Genomic DNA, 19390 nt, shown 5'->3' on the forward strand with positions numbered 1-19390 from the left:
TTCTCCTTCGGCCACAATTGAAATTTCTTTAATTTTGGACGAATTTGTCTTTAGTACTAATTAGTTATGATGACTAAATAAATCACTTAGAACTCTAAACCGATGTAATTAAAATACCATTTAAAGGTCAATCGTGCTAATTGAATTGTTATGCTGTTTAATTTTCTTTTTTTGTCAACGTTATGCTGTTTAATTTGGTATGATATAATAAAGTAGTTAACTACAAGTAGCTTTATTTGCACACAAAAAAAATACAAGTAGCTTTATATCGAAATTGAATTTGAATGGGATTTTAAGAAATTAAACCTTGCTTAATAGAGAAAGCGTTGATTAAATCTCCCAGACGAAGGGGCTCGCTCTCTCTCTCTCTCTCTCATGCACGCACGTCCCTGGATGAATGCGTGTGGCATAACGGTGCACCGTACCACAGAGGATCATTTATTTCGTCTTCCCTCAGAAAACGGAAAAGTCGTCGTCTTCTTCGTTCCCGCTCCCACGCTCTCTCCTCTTCCTCGGATCTTCCATCTTCTCTAACCGCAAATGACTCAGTCGTAACCTTGTTGAGTTTCTCTCTCTCCAATTTTTGCTTCCGAGCTATGACCCCAGTGCGTCTGCTTCGTCTCGACCGCTGATTTGCTTGATCGGGATAATACCGCCGCCGAGTTTCCTTGGTCTGTGTGTATTGTGATTTCCTCCCGAAATGGCAGCTTTCCTCGTCATTTTTATCTTCACGATCGCTGTGATCGTCGCACTCCTTTGGGTTTTCTTCAAGTATGTTCCATTTTCGCCTCTTCATCGGCGTTCAAATCGTGTTTCCTATGATATGACCAAGTGATCGTTTTCACCGTTTCGCCAGTTTCTGATTTGAGATTATTCTACTCAAAATTGTTTTGGGAAATTGATTTCGCTTTCAAAAATCCTTGAGGAATTGATTACCGCAAGTTTTGGAATCTAGAGTTGTTGAACAATTCGAATTAGGTGGCCATGTTAGCAGTTTTGAGTATTAATAATTTGAGTGTAGCATAGATTGATGTTCAACAATCCTTATTGATTTCTCAATCAGAGTTGCGTTTGATCTTTGGATTTTCAACTCTAATTAGGTCACTCCCTTGGATTCTCCGGCGTTCTGCTGGAATAACTCTCAGTTTTCAGTTTGATGGATGGAACTGCTTGAAGGATGTTGCATTGCATTTCAAGAAGGTTTGTATGTCGATCAATTTATCTTTGTGATGTCTTTATCTTTGGTTTTTTTAACTACTCTGAGTCTATTGTTTGTTGTTTTTATTATTTGCAGGGTTCTATTGAGTCTATAGTCGTTGGAGAATTTAAAGCTAATCTAAGTCAATCCCTAGTTGAACTTTGTGCTACGGCTTTTATCCAGGATCCTAAAGTTATATTCTCTATATCTGACCTCAAAATAGTAACTAGACCCTCCAACTCAAGTAAAGGTCCCCGCAAACCAAAAACTCGGAAATCGCAATCTGGTGGCAAGGGAAAGTTGATGCTATTTGCTAATATGGGGAGATTCTTTTCATTTTCCATGACAAATATGGTTGTGCAGGTAATTGCAGCCTGCTCTGATATCTATGAAAACTCTTTGTACTTCATGCTATAATTCCCTTTCATTCTGTTTTGTTGAGCTAGTTTTGATGAGGGCAGCATGAATGGTAGTGATGCTACTAGCTTCTTTTGTTGGTACCATAAACAAAATTATAGTGAGAGATTCACTCACAGTGATCTTCATTAATTTTGATGAAATCTTATCTCACTGGCTATTTAGATAATAGAGTAGTAACATATTGACCACAAGCCAAGATATATTTCCCATGATGAGGTGCTTTATGCTCAAATCACTGTTAGCTTTCTGTGCATAACTTATTCTTTATAGAAGATATACTTGTTTAACACAAACACTATTTTGACTAGGTGGAACAAAATTAGGCTTCTCTAGAACTATACTAACTGTCGTTTCTCTTGGTTGTTCTTATTTCCTTTTGCAAAACTACAGACACCTAAGGCTACAGCAGAAATCAAGGAGTTGGAGCTCGATTTATCTAAGGACAGAGGGTCAGGGAATTTTTTCATCAAACTGTATCTATTGCCGATATTTGTACAGATTGGCGAACCACATGTTACTTCCACGCATTCACCTGAGATGAACAGTGACATTTGCCTCCCTAAGCAGACATCTTCCAAAACCAAAGAGGGCTCTTCTTCTTCTTCTTTTCATTGCGAAAAGCTCTCCTTCTCCTGCGAATTTGGTCACAATAGGTACCTTTTGCTTGATAAACTCATATGATTTCTTACCTCATTCACATGTACGTTTTAATCCTCATGGCTGCCATATTTTGATCTTCCTTGAGCAGACAATCAAGTCCAAGTATAAAGAACGTCGAAGTAGATCTAGCGGATGCTGTTTTTAATCTTAACGAGAAGCTGCTGTTGAAAAAAAAATCCCTGACAAGTGCTGCTTCCACAGGTGAAGTGACTGAATCAAGTTCTGGTAACACCACTTCAGAGAAGCCTCCAAAGCAACCAATGAATGTTTTGGTTGCAAAGCATGCTTCAAAATTCCCTGAGAAGGTGAGTGATTTTTTTTTTTTTAGCATGAGATAACTGCAAGCATCTTTTATTTATTATCTATACACACATCTGCATGTATTTTCAACCACATGGGATTAAATTGGCTCATTTAGTTTCTCCCATGTTGCATCAGCATCACCTATCCAACTCAGAATTGCTGAAAAAATTACATTTTATTAAGCTACAGTTAGCAACCATGTAAGATTAATATTTGCTTCTACAATGAAAGGAGTTTGTGCATATGGTGTATAGTCAATTCATTATCTGAAGTCATACTCGTGCCTTTGACTTTATGTGGTAGGTTTTATTTGATTTGTCGAAGCTTGAAATCAGATTTGTGCATCAAGAACATGATTTTTCTATCGCGAACAGCATAAATGGCTTTCAATTGAGAAGTGCCAAATCTCAATCTGGTGAAGATGGCGAGGAAGACACATGTCTTGATTTTGTCATGGAACTCCAGGAGATGCATGTATGTTAAAAGGCAGTTGTCTTAGTAATAATTCAGTGAAATTTTCGTTTTGATGTACCATCCTCTGTTTGCTGCCTTTAAATTTCCCTTTTCTTTCAGCTTTTTAGAGAATCTGAAGTTTCTGTCTTGGAGATGACAAAATTTGGAGTTTTCTCCAAGGTGTATTGTCCAATACAGGTGAGTCCTCTGAATTAAGACAGAAGTCTTTGGTGGTGCTTTTTTTTTTTTTTGTTGTCCATGTGCTTTGGTTGCTTTTACACTCGGAAATGGTTAGAAAAACAGCTTATACAATGTTCATATCCTCCTTTCGGTTTTATAGTTTTATATATCTTTCACATGTGCTGCAATTCTAACAGAAGGGCCTTCATGATTTGATGTATTACCTGATCTTGGTGTTCCTCTCAGGAATCCTTCCCTGTTAGGGCTGAGGTTGAGATTAAGCTGGGAGGTATAATGAGCAACATTATAATGACTCGATTTGAGCCGCTGTTGCGTTTGCACTTCTCTAAAAAGAAAAAGATGGTTCTCAAAGAGGAAAGACCTACCACTGCAAAATCAGAAACCACTGGTTTTAAAGCTGTGGTATGGAAATGTGCCACCTCAGCCCCTGATGTGACGGTTGTGCTATACAATCCCGGCGGTGCTCCGATATACCAAGTAAGTAGAAGGCGTGTGTTCGCTGCTGTCTTGTTGGTTCTAAATTCAGAAAAGTTTTTCAGTATCTTTATATTTGTTCGTTTCAGTTTGAAATATTATGGTTCATGCATATTTTGCACGATCTTTAATTAGCATCAACAAGGCTAGCAAGAATATTTACTAATCAATCTCAACACTGACTTTAATTCTTCTTTTTTTGCAGTGCGGCTTAGATTCATTTCAGGTCACTGCAAATAATATGTCAAATAGGGGAACAGCTGTACAGATGGAGCTAAATGAACTGAATTTTTGCATGGTAGATGAACATAAGGGATGTTTGAAAGAAAGCCTCTTTGGTTTGGAGTCAGATCCAGGCTCATTAATCAGTATAAGAAAGGTCAGATCGGAATGGGGCAAGAAAGAAGGAGTGTTACCTGAGGGCGATGGTTCTAAGGGTAAACAAACACTGGTGGTTGACGTATCAGAAATAGGTCTGTTATTTTCTTTCAGGAGTGTTGAAGCGCTTACAGTAAATGCAATGTCAAGTCAGGCTTATATCAAAAGTTTAACTGGTGCTAGTAGTAAGAACAGACAGGAAAAAGGGGCACCTAGATCGAAGCCATCGGGCAGAGGGACTCAACTGTTGAAACTGAATGTTGAACGTTTCTCTCTTAATTTCGCTGGAGATTCAAGCCTGGAAAATACAGTCATTGATGATCCTAAACGTGTCAATTATGGATCACAGGGTGGAAGAATTATAATTAATGTCTCAGCTGATGGCTCACCTCGAACTGCCAGCGTTTTCTCTACTTTGTCCAAGGAACATGAGAAGTTGAAGTACATAATTTCGTTTGAAATACTCAAATTCGGATTTACTCTAAACAAGGAGATTCAATCTACACAGGTAGAACTTGAAACAGCAAAGTCGATCTACCAGGAATTTTTGGAGGAACCTCACCAAGTTTCCAGAGTGACACTTTGTGACATCCAAAATGCCAAGTTTGTACGTCGTATAGGTGGTGGTAAGGAAGTTTCAATCTGTTCGCTCTTCAGTGCCTCTAATATTGCAGTCAGATGGGAGCCTGATGTGCACATTTCAATGGTCGAACTTGGTCTGCGTTTGAAGTCCCTAGTCTTAACTCAGAAACTTAAGCAACATGGTAACAGAAACCCAGAAGAGGCTTCCACTGTGACCGGTAATAGACAGAAGGAAGAACCAACTACTACCCTGAATTCTGTTGATAAGAAAAAGAAGAAGGAATCTATATTTGCTGTTGATGTAGAGATGTTAAGCATAACTGCGGAGGCTGGGGATGGGGTGGAGGCTGAGGTGCAGATTCAGTCAATTTTCTCGGAGAATGTGGGTATTGGAGTACTGCTGGAAGGATTTATGCTTGGTTTTTGTGGATGTAGAATAGTCAAAAGTAGTCGGGTACAGATATCACGAATACCCAGCATGCCTTCCACTTCATCCAATGCGACCCCAGCAACAGGTGGGACTCCATGGGACTGGATAGTTCAAGGAGTTGATATACATATATGCATGCCTTTCAGGCTACAGCTCCGTGCTATTGATGATGCTGTGGAAGAAATGCTGAGGGCTTTGAAGCTTGTAACCAATGCCAAAACCAAACTCATTTTCCCAATAAAAAAGGAAAGTTCAACACCTAAAAAACCTGGCTCGAAAAAAGTTGGGCGTATAAGATTCGGCATTCGCAAGTTAATATTTGATATTGAGGAAGAACCCCTCCAGGGTTGGCTTGATGAGCATTATCATCTTATGAGGAAAGAAGCCTACGAGTTAGCCATAAGGTCGAAATTCCTTGATGAATTAATTTCCAGCGGAAACCAGGTTCCTAAAACTGGGGGAGATGAGTCAGACAGTGAGAAGAAAATTTCTTTCGAGGGAGAAGAAATTGACCCACAAGATCCTGCCATTATCCAGATGATGAATGAAAAATTATATAAACAATCGTTCAGTTCATATTACAAGTCTTGTCAAAGTTTAAGACTTTCAGATGGTTCAGGTGCCTGTAAAGACGGTTTTCAGGCTGGTTTTAAGATGAGCACTTCTAGGACATCTCTACTTTCTGTTTCTGTTACTGATTTGGATCTAAGTTTGACGGCTATTGGTGGAGGTGAAGCTGGGATGATAGAAATTGTTAAGAAGCTTGATCCTCTATGTGAAGAAAAAGACATACCTTTTTCGCGGCTTTATGGAAGCAATCTTCGGTTAAACACTGGAACTCTTGCTGTTCAAATAAGAGATTACACATTTCCTCTTCTCTCAACAGCTTTGGGTAAATGCGAAGGCTGTCTTGTGTTGGCTCAGCAGGTAAGACTGCCCTTTTCTCTCTAGCAAATATCATATCATTTTTCCCCTTTGCTTCAAAGCTATCCTCTTTTTTTCTCTGTGAGAAAGAGTTTCTTGAGGAATTTTGATGTTTTCTAGAGCTTGATGCACTGGAACATTTTTTACTCTGCTCTTACCTCTTGTTTCTGCATATGATGTTTCCTAGTTTATAAATCCAACTGTAAACGTAAAAAATACACCTTCTAAGCAGTTTGAAGAAGTATTGATCTAAGTATCCCATAGTAGCTCTGAGATATCTGCTGTGAAATAGAATGGAGTACTACCAATGGATTTCACGGATCATATCATTTGTTTAGATATTAAATGTTAGTAGTAAAAAAATCTAAACCATTATTTCCTTACATCATCAACGATGTTGGTATACATGCATGAATTGTCGTTTCAAACGAATGAAAAATTTGTTCCCGCCTGCATCTTTTGTTTTTTTTTCTGCTTTTTCCCATCAGTCTTTGCGCTCCCTCTAAGGTTCTTTAGTCTTATTCCTAAATTTATTTCTCTTATTTTGACATAGGCAACAGCTTTTCAGCCCCAAATAATCCATGATGTATACATAGGAAGATGGAGAAAGGTGACGATGCTTCGTTCAGCCAGTGGAACAACACCTGCAATGAAAACATACCTGGACTTGCCGATTCACTTTCAGAAAGGACAGATCTCCTTTGGAATTGGATATGAACCAGTACTTGCTGATATCAGCTATGCCTTCACTGTGGCTCTTCGTAGAGCTAATCTCAGTCTCAAGGGTCCTGGTCTTCTTCAGCCTCCCAAAAAGGAGAAAAGCTTACCATGGTGGGATGAAATGAGAAATTACATCCATGGAAATGTAACCTTGTCCTTTTCTGAGACAAAGTGGATTGTTCTTGCTTCTCCAGACCCCTATGAGAAGCTTGACAAGCTCCAGATGACCTCTGCCTCTGTGGAAATCCAGCAGTCAGATGGTCGTGTGCACTTCTCTGCTGAGGACATAAAAATTTTCTTTAGCAGTTTTGAAGGTTTGGCTAGACATTATCCGAACTCTCCAATATGTCCATCAATCTACCCTTTCCTTGAGGTTCCACGTTTCAGTCTTGAAGTCCGGATGGATTGGGAGTGCGAGTCTGGAAGTCCATTAAATCATTATCTGTTTGCCTTACCTAATGAAGGAAAGGCTCGTGATAAAATTTATGATCCATTCAGGTCTACATCTCTCTCACTACGCTGGGATTTCACTTTAAGACCTGAGAACCCATCAGTATCTGCAGTTGATCAAACAAAAAAAGTTAGATCCGAGTGTAAGCCTGAGAAATCTTCCTTTTCTCCACCCACAATAAACATTGGTGCTCATGATTTGGCATGGTTGATCAGATTCTGGAACATGAATTACCTTCCTCCTTACAAACTACGCACTTTTTCCCGGTGGCCTCGCTTCGGAGTTCCAAGAATCCCAAGATCAGGGAATTTGTCCCTAGACAGAGTGATGACAGAATATAATCTCCGTTTAGATGTTACACCTATTTGTATCAAGTATATGACACTGGATTCTAATAATCCTGCCAAAGGCTTGACATTTGATATGACCAAGCTAAAGTATGAAATCTGCTTCAGCCGTGGAAACCAGGATTTTACTTTTGAATGCAAGCGTGAGACTCTTGATCCAGTATACCAGGGAATAGACCTCCATTTGCCTAAAGCCTTTTTAAGAAGGGATCAGCATTGCTCAAAGCCAGCTCAGATGAGTCGAACTAGTTCACTATCTGGATCAACTGATAGAGTTACTTCTGATAATGGGACTTCTACCAGTGATGGCACGGAGAAGCATCCTGACGATGGGTTTTTGTTTTCATCTGATTATTTCACAATCAGGAGGCAGGCCCCTAAGGCTGACCCTGAAAGACTGATGGTATGGAAAGAAGAAGGAAAAATATATCGAGAAAAAGTAGATGCAAGATCTACAAAGGAGAGACAGAGTGAACCTGAGGAGAATTCACATTCCGATCCGAGCGATGATGATGGATACAATGTTGTTATAGCGGACAATTGTCAGCGTATTTTTGTTTACGGACTCAAACTATTGTGGAACATAGAGAACAGAGATGCTGTTTTGTCTTTTGCTGGTGGGATGTCCAAAGCATTTCAACCTCCCAAGCCTTCTCCATCACGTCAGTATGCTCAGAGAAAGTTACTTGAGAGCAGCCAAAATCATTCTGAATCAGAAGTTTCTCAAGATGACCCAGTGAAACAGCCTTCCACAGGCAATGGAAATCTCGCTTCCCAATCTAAAGAGCCTGCGGAAGTTCTTTCACCTTCATCAGAACCAACTAAAACAGAGAACTTTGCATCTTTCCCACTTGGTAAGTCTTGCTGACTCCCCCCTATTTGTCTGTTTTGAAGCTACCATGTATAGTATCTTAAACCTTTGGTAGTTAAATCTTAATCCGTTTCTTATTTGCATCCTATGTCCCATGTTATTTTCCCTAGTAAGCAAATTCACTTCCCATACATGTATTCTTCACCATATTTATCTATCTTCATGCAGGAGCCACAAAGACTGGCGATTCAAATGGTTCAGAGGAAGAAGGAACTCGGCATTTTATGGTGAACGTTGTTGAGCCACAATTCAATCTCCATTCAGAAGACATAAATGTAAGCATAGATCAAACTTGAGTCTTTACTACATTACTTCTGGTATGCTATTAAAATCAAGAAGAATGCATGGCAACTTGAAATTTTTTCTTTATTGGCGTTATTTTGTAAAGCATTACCACCTCGGAGTTACATTCTATTACTCGCAATGTTGTCCTGTACGATTCTTTCAATTCCTGGACTGTTTCTTCCATATCTTGAAAATAGATAAAACTGTAAATTCTAACTCTCAGGTGATTCTGATAAAGTAGAATACTTAGAGTTGACCAGACCAGGTATACCAAATCTATGACATAAGTTTATCGATCCAAGCTTTAGGGTTGAATTTGTATCGGTAAATGTTTTCAGATACCTTGCAGTGTTTTTTAATTGTCATCACTATTTACATTATCTCTTCATCTACCAGGGTAGGTTTTTGCTTGCTGCTGCTAGTGGCCGTGTTTTAGCACGATCATTTCATTCAGTTGTTCATGTTGCGTATGACATGATTGAGAAGGCAGCTCAAAATGAAAATGATCTTAATCCTGAAAATGGCACTGACATGACATGGACACGCATGGAAGTGTCCATGATGTTGGAGCACGTACAAGCTCATGTGGCACCAACAGATGTCGATCCAGGAGCTGGGGTGCAATGGCTCCCAAAGATTAGAAGAAGCTCCCCGAAGGCAAAGCGTACTGGCGCACTTCTTGAAAGGGTTTTTATGCCGTGTGACATGTACTTTCAATACACCAGGCACAAAGGTGTGACTCCCGACCTGAAGGTATAACCTTTTTAAGTGAAAGCACGATATTTGTAGTTTTTTCTTCTTTTGGAATGATTTATATGCATCAGCAAAGTCTCTGTAGTCCACCAAAAAGTTATTTTTTCTGTTTTCTTTATACACAAAAATACGACTGACGAGCATGTCTACAATTGTTCATACACTAATGTATAATGTTACTCTCACATATATTCCACACTATGCACTCGGCATTATCTGTGTAACACTCTTTTGTAACATTGCTTGAATGCAAGACTTATATTACCCTTATATGCTGCAGGTGAAGCCACTGAAAGAGCTTACTTTCAATTCTCGGAATATTACAGCATCGATGACATCACGTCAGTTTCAAGTTATGACAGATGTTTTGTCCAATCTTTTGTTTGCAAGGTTACCAAAGTAAGTGTAGCTGTGTGCAAGTTATTAACACTTCCTGAATTTTCTGCTTTGTAAATTCAACTTTTTTTGTTGTTGAAATGCATCCCCTGACTATATCTTATTACTACAAATGCATATGATTCAGGGCTCATAACGACAGTTTAAAAATTTCTGGTGAAGAAGATGATGAAGTTGAAGAGGAAATTGATGAGGTAGTTCCTGATGGCATTGAGGAAGTGGAACTTGCGAAAATTGAACTTGAAGAGAAAGAGAGGGATAGAATGATGCTTCTTGATGACATCAGAAAATTGACGCAGAGCGAAAGTAACTCAGGAAACATAAATCTCGAAAAGGAAAGCGATTTCTGGATGATCACTGGTGGGAGGCCAGTATTGGTGAGAAAAGAGTTATATAAGAAGTAAAAAAATTTCTCTGCATCAAATGTTATCTGGTAAACTAAGTATCTCATATGTAGGTGGAGCGACTGAGGAAAGTGTATCTCAGTGTGCAACAATCTAGGAAGACAGCATATACAGCACTGCGGACTTCTGTGAAGAATGCTGCGGAGCTAAGGCTGTTGGAAAAGGATAAGAACAAAAGACCATCCTCTGCCATGCGCATATCCTTACAAATCAACAAAGTCATCTGGTCTATGGTTTTAGATGGAAAAACATTCGCTGAGGTTGAAATAGACAATATGGTAAGAGATTGAATATAGTAGATTAATATACCTTGGCTGATGGCTGGTCGATCGTTTTGTTTATTCATTATCTCTCTGGATCTTTAGTAACAACTAATCATTGAACATAAGTTTTCTTAAGTTTACTGCTGTTACTTGCTAGCCTTGGGTGTTCTATTTAGACCAACTCTGTTTTCTAAATTTTTGGCAAGAAAATCCCTAAAATGTTTCACACTGCTTGCAGATTTATGATTTTAACCGGGACTACAGAGATATTGGGATTGCCCAATTCACAACGAGATATGTTGTCCTGCGGAACTGTTTGCCTAATGCCAAGTGTGATACTGTTCTATCAGCTTGGAATCCTCCTCCAGAATGGGGCAAGTGAGTTCCTTTCTTTTAAAACTAGCGCAAGTAAATTTTGGCTCTCCTTCACAGAATATTTTTCAATCTTGGCTCTCATTTTTCACACTGCTAAAACTAGTTATGCAGTTTTCATTTTACATATCTTTGGAGACTTGTAGATAATTCGTGAATGGTTGTGTGCTTGTAATCGGTAGATGCTCTTGCCACACTACTATGTGGTGCATTTGTCATTTTTGTTAGTCATAGAAACTCACTGTGGAAAACAAACAGGTTTACAGCATCATGGCTGGAAAGTCTGAGTGTTATATTTATTGTATGCAGGAAAGTTATGTTACAGGTAGATGCAAGACAAGGAGCCCCAAAAGATGGACAGGCTCCGTATGAACTTTTCCAGGCAAGTCATTATTTACCATATATGTTCTAATGACACTAATAATATAAGACTGAAGTTTATACTCTATTTACTAAAATGGAGTTCTTTTGTGTTCGCTTGACAGGTTGAAATATATCCTCTAAAAATCCATTTGACAGAAACAATGTATACAATGATGTGGGAGTATATCTTTCCAGGAGAGGAGCAACATTCACAGAGAAGGGAGGTTTGTTGTTTATCCGTTTTACTTCTCTAGCTGATGGGGGATTTAGCTTGCTGCTAAGGAGTTATGACACGTGCTTGTATTTTGTATCCCAGGAAGTTTGGAAAGTGTCAACAACCTCAGGATCAAGACGCAGGAAAGGTTCATTCGCTCAAGAAGCGGCAGCGTTGCTCTCTCAGTCTGATCTAGGCCAGGTATATTTTGCCTTTTGCTTTGTGGCTTTATTAGTTTTCTTAGAAGCTGCTACCCTAAATTTGTTATTCTTACATTCATATCATCTCTAGAAGTCTATATACCTATTTTCCTAAAATGATTTCAGGGGTCAAAGAATCAAAACCTGAAGTCAAGCACGATCCGTGGATCAGGGCGAGAACTGAGAAGAACATCCTCTTTTGACAGATCATGGGAGGAGACTGTGGCAGAATCTGTAGCTACTGAGCTTGTTCTATCTTCTATGGAGCATCAAAGTGAATCCTCAAAAGGCAAGCTAAAGGATTCAAAAACTACCAAGGCTGGCCGTTCAGTTCATGAAGAAAAGAAGGGGGAAAAGTCATTAGAAGACAAGAAATCTAGGCCCCAAAAGATAATGCAATTCCAAACCATCAAGATTAGTCAGGTCTGTCAGTTTGATTACCTCATCTAAGCAAATGGTCCATAATTTTACCAAAGCATAATAAACTTAACCTTGTAATATGGTTCTGAGCTTTAGGTGGAACTGTTGATCACTTACGAGGGCTCAAGATTTGTTGTGAACGATATGAAGCTGTGTATGGACACATTTCATCGTGTTGAATTCAGCGGAACATGGAGGAGACTCTTCTCTCGAGTAAAGAAGCACATAATATGGGGAGTCCTCAAGTCGGTAACCGGAATGCAAGTAAGACCATTTACACAAGAAATAGATGCATATGGGTTATGTCTCCCTGATTCAATAAAACTCATGTTCATTTGATGGTATTTGTAGATGAAGAAATTCAAAGACAAAACACACGTTCCAAAAGATGAGATTGGTTTGAGAGACAAAGACGAGTCAGGGAGATCAGATCAGGATTCAGGGGCATGGGTGAAACGTCCCGGTGACAATGCAGGTGATGGATTTGTCACATCGATTAGAGGTATTTTCAATACCCAAAGGAGAAAGGCCAAGAAATTCGTGCTTCGGACAATGAGAGGGGAAACAGAAGACAGCTTCCCTGGGGAGTGGAGTGACAATGAATCAGATTTCTCTCCCTTTGCAAGACAATTGACGATTACCAAAGCTAAGAAACTCATCAGGCGTCACTCTAAGAAGTTCCAAAATCAAAACACCACAAAAGGTTTAGTATTATTGCAAGTTATGAGTTGCAAAAACAAGATAAGAGAAAGAAATAACTCTCTCTCTTTTGTGTTATGTTGCAGGTTCTAAGAAGCCCCAACTCTCGCCTACTTTGTCTCCTCCTAAGGAAGAAGACCAATATGAATCCGACTCTTCCAGTGGATCGTCTGCTTACGAGGAGTTTCTTGATCAGAATCAGATTTAAGATAGAAATTCCAAATTTTGTTTCTTATAAATTTTGTAAAGAGTTGCAGATTCTTACACTCTTTTTAAGATAGAATGCACTAACAGTACTAGCGTAGTGTTGATAAGACTGGTTTCTTACATATGACTGGACATAGAAGAAGAATGTTTTGTTTGGTAATCATACATATTGGTCATACGTTAAGAGTGTTATGTATGTACTGAATCTATTAAGTGTTAGCAACAAACTGGTACACAGGCATCGATATAAACAAGAAACGTTTCAAACACATCCCCGTAACTAGTGTATTTATTTATTTTCTATTGTTACAACTACACAAGCTTGCCTCATTAGACAAAGCTGTGTTCCGTCTGATGAAGCAGCCTCACAGATACGCATCTAATAGTCAGGTTAAAGCATCTGTCTGGTGAATATCATACCTCCCTGATGTGCTTCTAACTAATCAAAGCTAGAAGGTAGATCAAAGTCTGTATCAGATGGATTAGCCAGTTTGGCAAGAGGTTCCTGCATCCCCCAAAACTAAATTATTATAATGCTACTTGTGCTTTCTGTATATTGTTTTTACCTTGTTTTAGAGAAATTATTTTACCTGATCATCATAATCATCATCAGCCGATGAGGACAACATTCCAACAGGCAAATAACTGGCCAAATCTTCATCTGCTTCTTGCAAACCCTGCCCAAAAAAAGAAGAAGTCCGATAAAGAATTATGTGCACACCTTCGAAAGGGAAAACAATTAATAAAGTAAGTCGTCATAACCATCCAAGATACCTTAATATCGGGATTGCCATTGGTTTCAATGGGAAACTCTCCTATTGCTTTAGAAGGATCTACTGAAACTCCCTGCGAGCACAGCTATTAACCTTATTGATACTATAGAGGTTTTTTGAAAGAAAGGTATAGAAAGATTAGACAGCATACATCTTCGTCTTGCTTGCTCGAGTCAGACCAACAGCAATACAAAAAAAAAAAAACATTTGACATTAAACAAAACTACAGAATGTCTTACATACAGGTTCTGTCTGAGAAACAGAAAGATTCCTGGCTCCTTTACTGAGATCTCTCAACGTTCCCTGGATATTTAAACAACCAGATCACAGGGAGAAGACACAACTAGACAATAAATCAAAATTCACTAGAACGGCTTATAATGTTCAAAAAAAGAAATGGGTAGAACTACATAGACAACAAGGAAATGTTATATATAATTCACGAAGGTCCACCGAGTAAGAAAACGGTTTTACATGAGGAAGGTAAGGAACAGATGACTTTTTTAAGTCAGTATGCAAACATGCTGATTTCAACTTATGATAGAAAATGAAAAGACTATTTTAAGCCCCTCTCCCTTGATATGAACCTAACCAACTATGGGTGTGGAAGTCGAAACTAACACAATCGAGATTTGTCTAGGGTTTTAATTTAGGGATACGATTTGCGAGAATTCTCAAAGAACGACAGAATCAATTGATACCAAAGATGGTGTTCTTGATATTATTAAGAAAGAGATGACTTTGATCGTACAAGAGTTTGATCGTAAAAGAAAAAGGTGTTTATGCTGTGAGAGCTTTGTGTAGTGTAAATTCTAGAGCGATATTGCTTGCTTTCTGCGAGAGCCTTGAATCTCTTTATATAGGGGTGATAAACCGCCTCTCCAGCGATATTCTCGGAAGATTTCCATTTATCTTGAAGTCGGCCTAGAATATCGCGGATTAGGATAGTTTCCTTATTCTTCGGGGTTTCTCGGAAGTTTTCCTGATTTGAGTTGATCCTTCGAGATTCTCCCTTATCATTTCCGGGTTTATCGGAAATGACCCTTCGGAAATGACGCCTTGCTTGGAAATGATACTTTGAAGATGAATACTTACCAAGTCTTTGCCTCGGGTGATGATGAAGACTTCGCCTCGGAGAACTTGTGTAACCGGCTCGGGTATACATGAGAGATTAGCTCGGGTACCCCGAGATGTCTTGTTCGGGTACCCCTGAGGCAATGGGCTCGGACACTCCGAGGCGATTGGGCTCGGGTACCCCGAGATGTCATGTTCGGGAACCTCCGAGGCGATGGGCTTGGACACTCCGAGGCGATTGGGTGCGGGTACCCTCAATGTCTTGTCCGGGTACCCCCGAGGTGATGGGTTTGGGTACCCCGAGGCGACCGGGCTTGGATACTACAAGATGATGGGCTCGGGTACCCTAGATTGACTAGGTGGATAACCCGAGGTGGATGATACGATATCCCGAGGTGATCTCAGAAAAACTCCCGAGGTGTTCTAAGTCTGGCTCGACACCAAAGGATGGAATCCGACCCTAACAGTTAGCCCCCCAGCTTGTTAGTTTGGAGAACCAAGCGTGACGAGCTTTATGACAATTAGGCCGAGCCGTTTACTTCGGATAGTTCGGTCCCTTTAAAGTTTTTGGCGATTCGAATTCCTCTGTCGTTTCATCTTCTCTTGACGTGTGACGGTTGGGATTCCTTCTCGAGAAGTGGAAAGGTCCTTTCGCCTATTCCCGAGATTCGTGCGGATATGAAGTATCTTATTCGATTCGTGCGTGCCCGACGTGCCTTAGACGCGGACGCGATGTTTTTTATTTGGCTGGTTCGTACCCGACGCGCCCTAAGTCCCTATAAATGTTAAGTCTCCGACTCATTCTCTCATTTCGCAACTGCAAAGGAAAATTTTCAAGGTTCGTTCTCTTCTTTCTCTGATCTTGAGTTCTTGCATTTTCTACTTTTTTCGTTATACTTCCGTCGTAGCGCCACCGTCATTAGATCTAGGTTGATTTCTCCGATCTGTCAAGCTTTGTTCCTCCGATCAACTTCTTCAATCTCCCGAGCCAGAAAATGTCTCTCTTTGACTCCAGTGATTCGCCCCGAGGCGACACTCATCTCCCTGTCTACAAGAGAAAGATGGTCTGGAGTTCTTCGAGCGACCCCGAGGCGGATACCACGGACCGTCAGATCGAGTTGTACCATGGTAGTGATGCAGAGTCGGCTTCACGGGAAGAAGACCCGAGCCGTTTCATCGCTCGGGAAGACGCGATTGCAGATGTGGCTCGGGATCAGGATTTGCCTGATGATCTCGAGGCAATTTTGAATAGGAGGGGGATACATCCACCAGCAGTTGGTGAAGCTAGAGTCTCATGCTGGCAAAATGCCCCCGAGGCATCTCTACTTCTTATTAAGGCCGAGGAGGTTCATTATGACTCTGACGAGGCGGCCAGGTTGCTTCAAGCTAAAGTTCAAGCAGCCAAGGGTCAACAGAAGAGAAAACGAGCCAAGAAAGCTAGGAAACCCGATCCCCCGGGTTCCACCTTATGCACGGAGGACTCCCTTCGGGATCTCAAGGCCCGGTTCGGTTTTAGCGAGGGAATTGAGCTAAGACTTCCAACTCCGAATGAGCGAGCAGATGATCCGCCCGAGGGGTTTTTCACCCTTTACGAGGGGTTCTTCTACCATTGCTACCTTTGGCTTCCAATCCCGAGGCCGATTTTAGCGTTTCTATGGTCGTACAAGATCGCTTTGTCTCAGATTACAACCCGAGGCTTGCGCTATCTTATAGGGATTCTAGTCCGGAGTATTGAGACGGTCAACCTTGTCGACCTTAGCCACTTAAGGAATCTCCTAGAGATCCGGCGCATACCAGGCCCTGTTGAGAGATTTTACATATCTCTGAGGCCAAATAGGAGGGTTATCGGTGGTTTCCCGAGCAAGGATGAGAAGTACACCGACCATTTCTTCTTCGTAGCCTTGAATGAGTATAGTGTCCACGAGGACTACTTAGGGAAAGTTGTTGGAAAGTGGAGAAAAATTGGTACTACGCCCGAAGCCGTATTTGCTGTTTTGTTTTGCTTTAAACTTTTCACTGAGTGTTTTCTTGTTTACGCAGATCGGAACCCGTCATTTCTCGAAAACGTTCCCGAAGGCTTTCTCGATCTACACGACGAACTAATAGCTCGGAAGTGCGATTGGACGAAACACTTCTCCCAAGAAAGAATTGAGAGAGCCCTGCGTCTACTGCACGGAGCTCCTTGACAATCCTCTTCGTCCGATCATCGCCTAGATCATCTTATCGAGATGCAGGGAGCTGCGCAGTCTCTGAGAGCCAGGAAAGCTGCCGAAAAGAAGGCGGCTAAGGAAAAAGCTGTTTTGGAGGCAAACTTTAGACCTCCTACTCCTCCCGAGGCCAGTCTTGAGGTCGTCGTTGGTGCCGAGGCGACTGATGAAGCTCGGGATATGGCTTCGATCGTGCCTGAGGCGGCCGGGCATATCTCCCCTACGACCAATGTCCCCGAGGTGGTAGGGACCTCGGCTATCGTCGCTCTAGGTGCCGAGGCGAAGGCTAAGGCGAAGGTCAAGAGGCCCCGAGGTGATAGCTCGGGAGGTCGTAGGAAAGAGAAGAGGAGTCGTAACGAGGCTCCTATCTACAAGGATAAGATAGCCTCTGCTACTCTTATCGCTTCTTGCTCGGGTCCGACCCTAGCTGCGTCCGAGGCCTTGCTGGAGGCTGAAAATTACCGCGAAACCGCTGCAGGGTTCCTAAAGGTACTAGTTCATATCCGAGGCATCCTAGACCTTTTAAAATTTAGAAATCTCGGTACTAACTTAAGTTTTTGCGTCCCAGGCTTTCCATTCAATGAACTGCATGGTTCGAGCCTACAACTCTTCGAACCGGAAATACGAGACTTCTCAAGCCGAGGCGGAGGTCAGGATTGCCGAGGCCGATGCCAGGATCGTCGAGGCAGATGCCAAAAATGCCGAAGCGGAGGCCAAGATTGCCGAGGCGGCGGCCAAGATTACCGAGGCAGATGAGGTCAGGCGGAAAGCCGAAGCGTTGGCCAAGGCAAAGAAGGTCGAGCGATTGAAGATGGCCGAGGATGGTCTTCGCCTTCGTCGGAAGTTGGAGGCTGAAGTCGAACGCTTGAACCGGCTATTCACCGAGGAGAAGGCGTCCGAGCGCTACATGTTCCTGGTCTAGGCCAGGGCTAATGCCGAATTAATTGCCGATCTTGAAGGCGGCAAAAATGTTGAAGATGAGAAGGAGGAAGTACTCCAGTGGAAAGCGGAGTATGGAGATGCTGAGGAGGAGTTTGTGCGGATTGGAACCGAGCTGCGAGAGGATCTGAGGCTTCCTCCGGCTTCTCCAGATTCTGTTGAAGATAGTTTCGGAAACAGGTCAATCGAAGGAGTTGCCGCGGGGATCGGCATTATGGATCAGGCGGGCACGAATCTGAGTTCCGAAGCCGCACATGTTCCGGAGGAGCAGGACGAATAGATCCGTGGCGTATTCCTTCTTTTTATTTTGAATCTTTGTAAGACTTGATGCATGGACGGCTTTATCCATTGATAATAAATGTATTTTTTGGTTTCTCGATAAAGTCTCGGAGTTTAAGTTTTCAACCCATCGTAAACCCAGTGTTTAGTACGAACTGGGGCAAGAGCTGGGTATAACTCAGCGGTTTGTTGTCAAATAGGAGTCAAACTTCCGCTGTTTTAGTTTCCGAGACGACCAAGCGAATAGTGTACCAGTGTTAAGGAAACTGGGTTTTGGTAAGTGGGACTAATATCTTTTTCGGCTGCGACCCGAGCTGATATAGTCGATTGCCAGTGCTTAGAAGCGAACTGGATACCAGTGTTGAAGTTAACTGGGTTTTCTGAAGACAATTTATTTGGCAAGATATCTCCGACCGAATTGTCTCGAATGCTTATATAGCGCGCTGTAACCGAAGCGGTGAGATGAGCTCTCTGTTCGTGGACGTTGCCATCGTCCGAACGAACTGTTGGCTTTGTGGGTCGATAAGGAGACCGTAAAGGTCCCGAGATGAATTTTGGGATAGATGTCGAGGTGGATAAAAATGAAAATCCGAAGGGTAAAAACTTAGAAAATTTAAAAAATTTAGTGGGAGTATATGTATACGGACCCACTCCCCCTTTTTTAATTAGGGGGGTAGCTGAACTCGTCCGAGGACGAGCTGCCTACGTACCCTTTTCAGGGATCAAGCCACCCCGTAGTTCGAGTACATGCGTACCTTAGGTTTTTAGCGGTAATATTTCTTTAGATGCATTGCGTTCCAGGATCTAAGTACCGCTTTGCCGTTAATGTTGACGAGTTCGTAGACGCCGGGACGGATTACCTTTGCGATCGTGTAAGGTCCTTCCCAATTCGCGCCGAGCTTACCTGCGTTCTGTTCGGCGGTATTCTGGAAAACTTTGCGCAGTACAAGATCTCCTTCGTGGAAGCGGCGATGCTTAACGTGAGAATTGTAGTACCTAGCCGTTGCATTTTGATAGTTCTGCATACGGATCAAAGCCGAATCCCTTCTTTTGTCAATTAAGTCCAGCTCGTCCAGCATCATCTGAGTGTTGGAATTTTCCTGCTCGGGGAGAAAATGTCTTCTTAGTCC

General features: G+C 41.6%; 2 protein-coding genes across 2 annotated transcripts; both read left to right on the forward strand.

Moving 5' to 3' along the window:
- The first annotated feature begins 346 nt into the window (after positions 1 to 346).
- On the forward strand, positions 347 to 13172 carry LOC9300084 (protein KINKY POLLEN). The gene is made up of 23 exons (XM_002863962.2): positions 347 to 771; positions 1101 to 1200; positions 1295 to 1561; positions 2009 to 2271; positions 2367 to 2583; positions 2885 to 3055; positions 3155 to 3232; positions 3461 to 3712; positions 3915 to 6026; positions 6577 to 8395; positions 8581 to 8687; positions 9094 to 9450; positions 9731 to 9849; positions 9974 to 10223; positions 10304 to 10528; positions 10752 to 10891; positions 11195 to 11267; positions 11371 to 11472; positions 11565 to 11663; positions 11789 to 12085; positions 12179 to 12346; positions 12434 to 12785; positions 12868 to 13172. The coding sequence occupies exons 1-23, from the start codon at positions 701 to 703 to the stop codon at positions 12987 to 12989; spliced, it is 7761 nt and encodes a 2586-aa protein (XP_002864008.1). The 5' UTR covers positions 347 to 700; the 3' UTR covers positions 12990 to 13172.
- A 3891-nt stretch (positions 13173 to 17063) lies between these two features.
- On the forward strand, positions 17064 to 18261 carry LOC110225782 (uncharacterized protein At3g60930, chloroplastic-like). The gene is made up of 3 exons (XM_021015758.1): positions 17064 to 17531; positions 17611 to 17898; positions 17965 to 18261. The coding sequence occupies exons 1-3, from the start codon at positions 17064 to 17066 to the stop codon at positions 18259 to 18261; spliced, it is 1053 nt and encodes a 350-aa protein (XP_020871417.1).
- The last annotated feature ends 1129 nt before the right edge of the window (positions 18262 to 19390 follow it).

This window comes from Arabidopsis lyrata, assembly GCF_000004255.2.
Source record: "Arabidopsis lyrata subsp. lyrata unplaced genomic scaffold ARALYscaffold_8, whole genome shotgun sequence".
Classification (NCBI taxonomy): Eukaryota; Viridiplantae; Streptophyta; class Magnoliopsida; order Brassicales; family Brassicaceae; genus Arabidopsis; species Arabidopsis lyrata.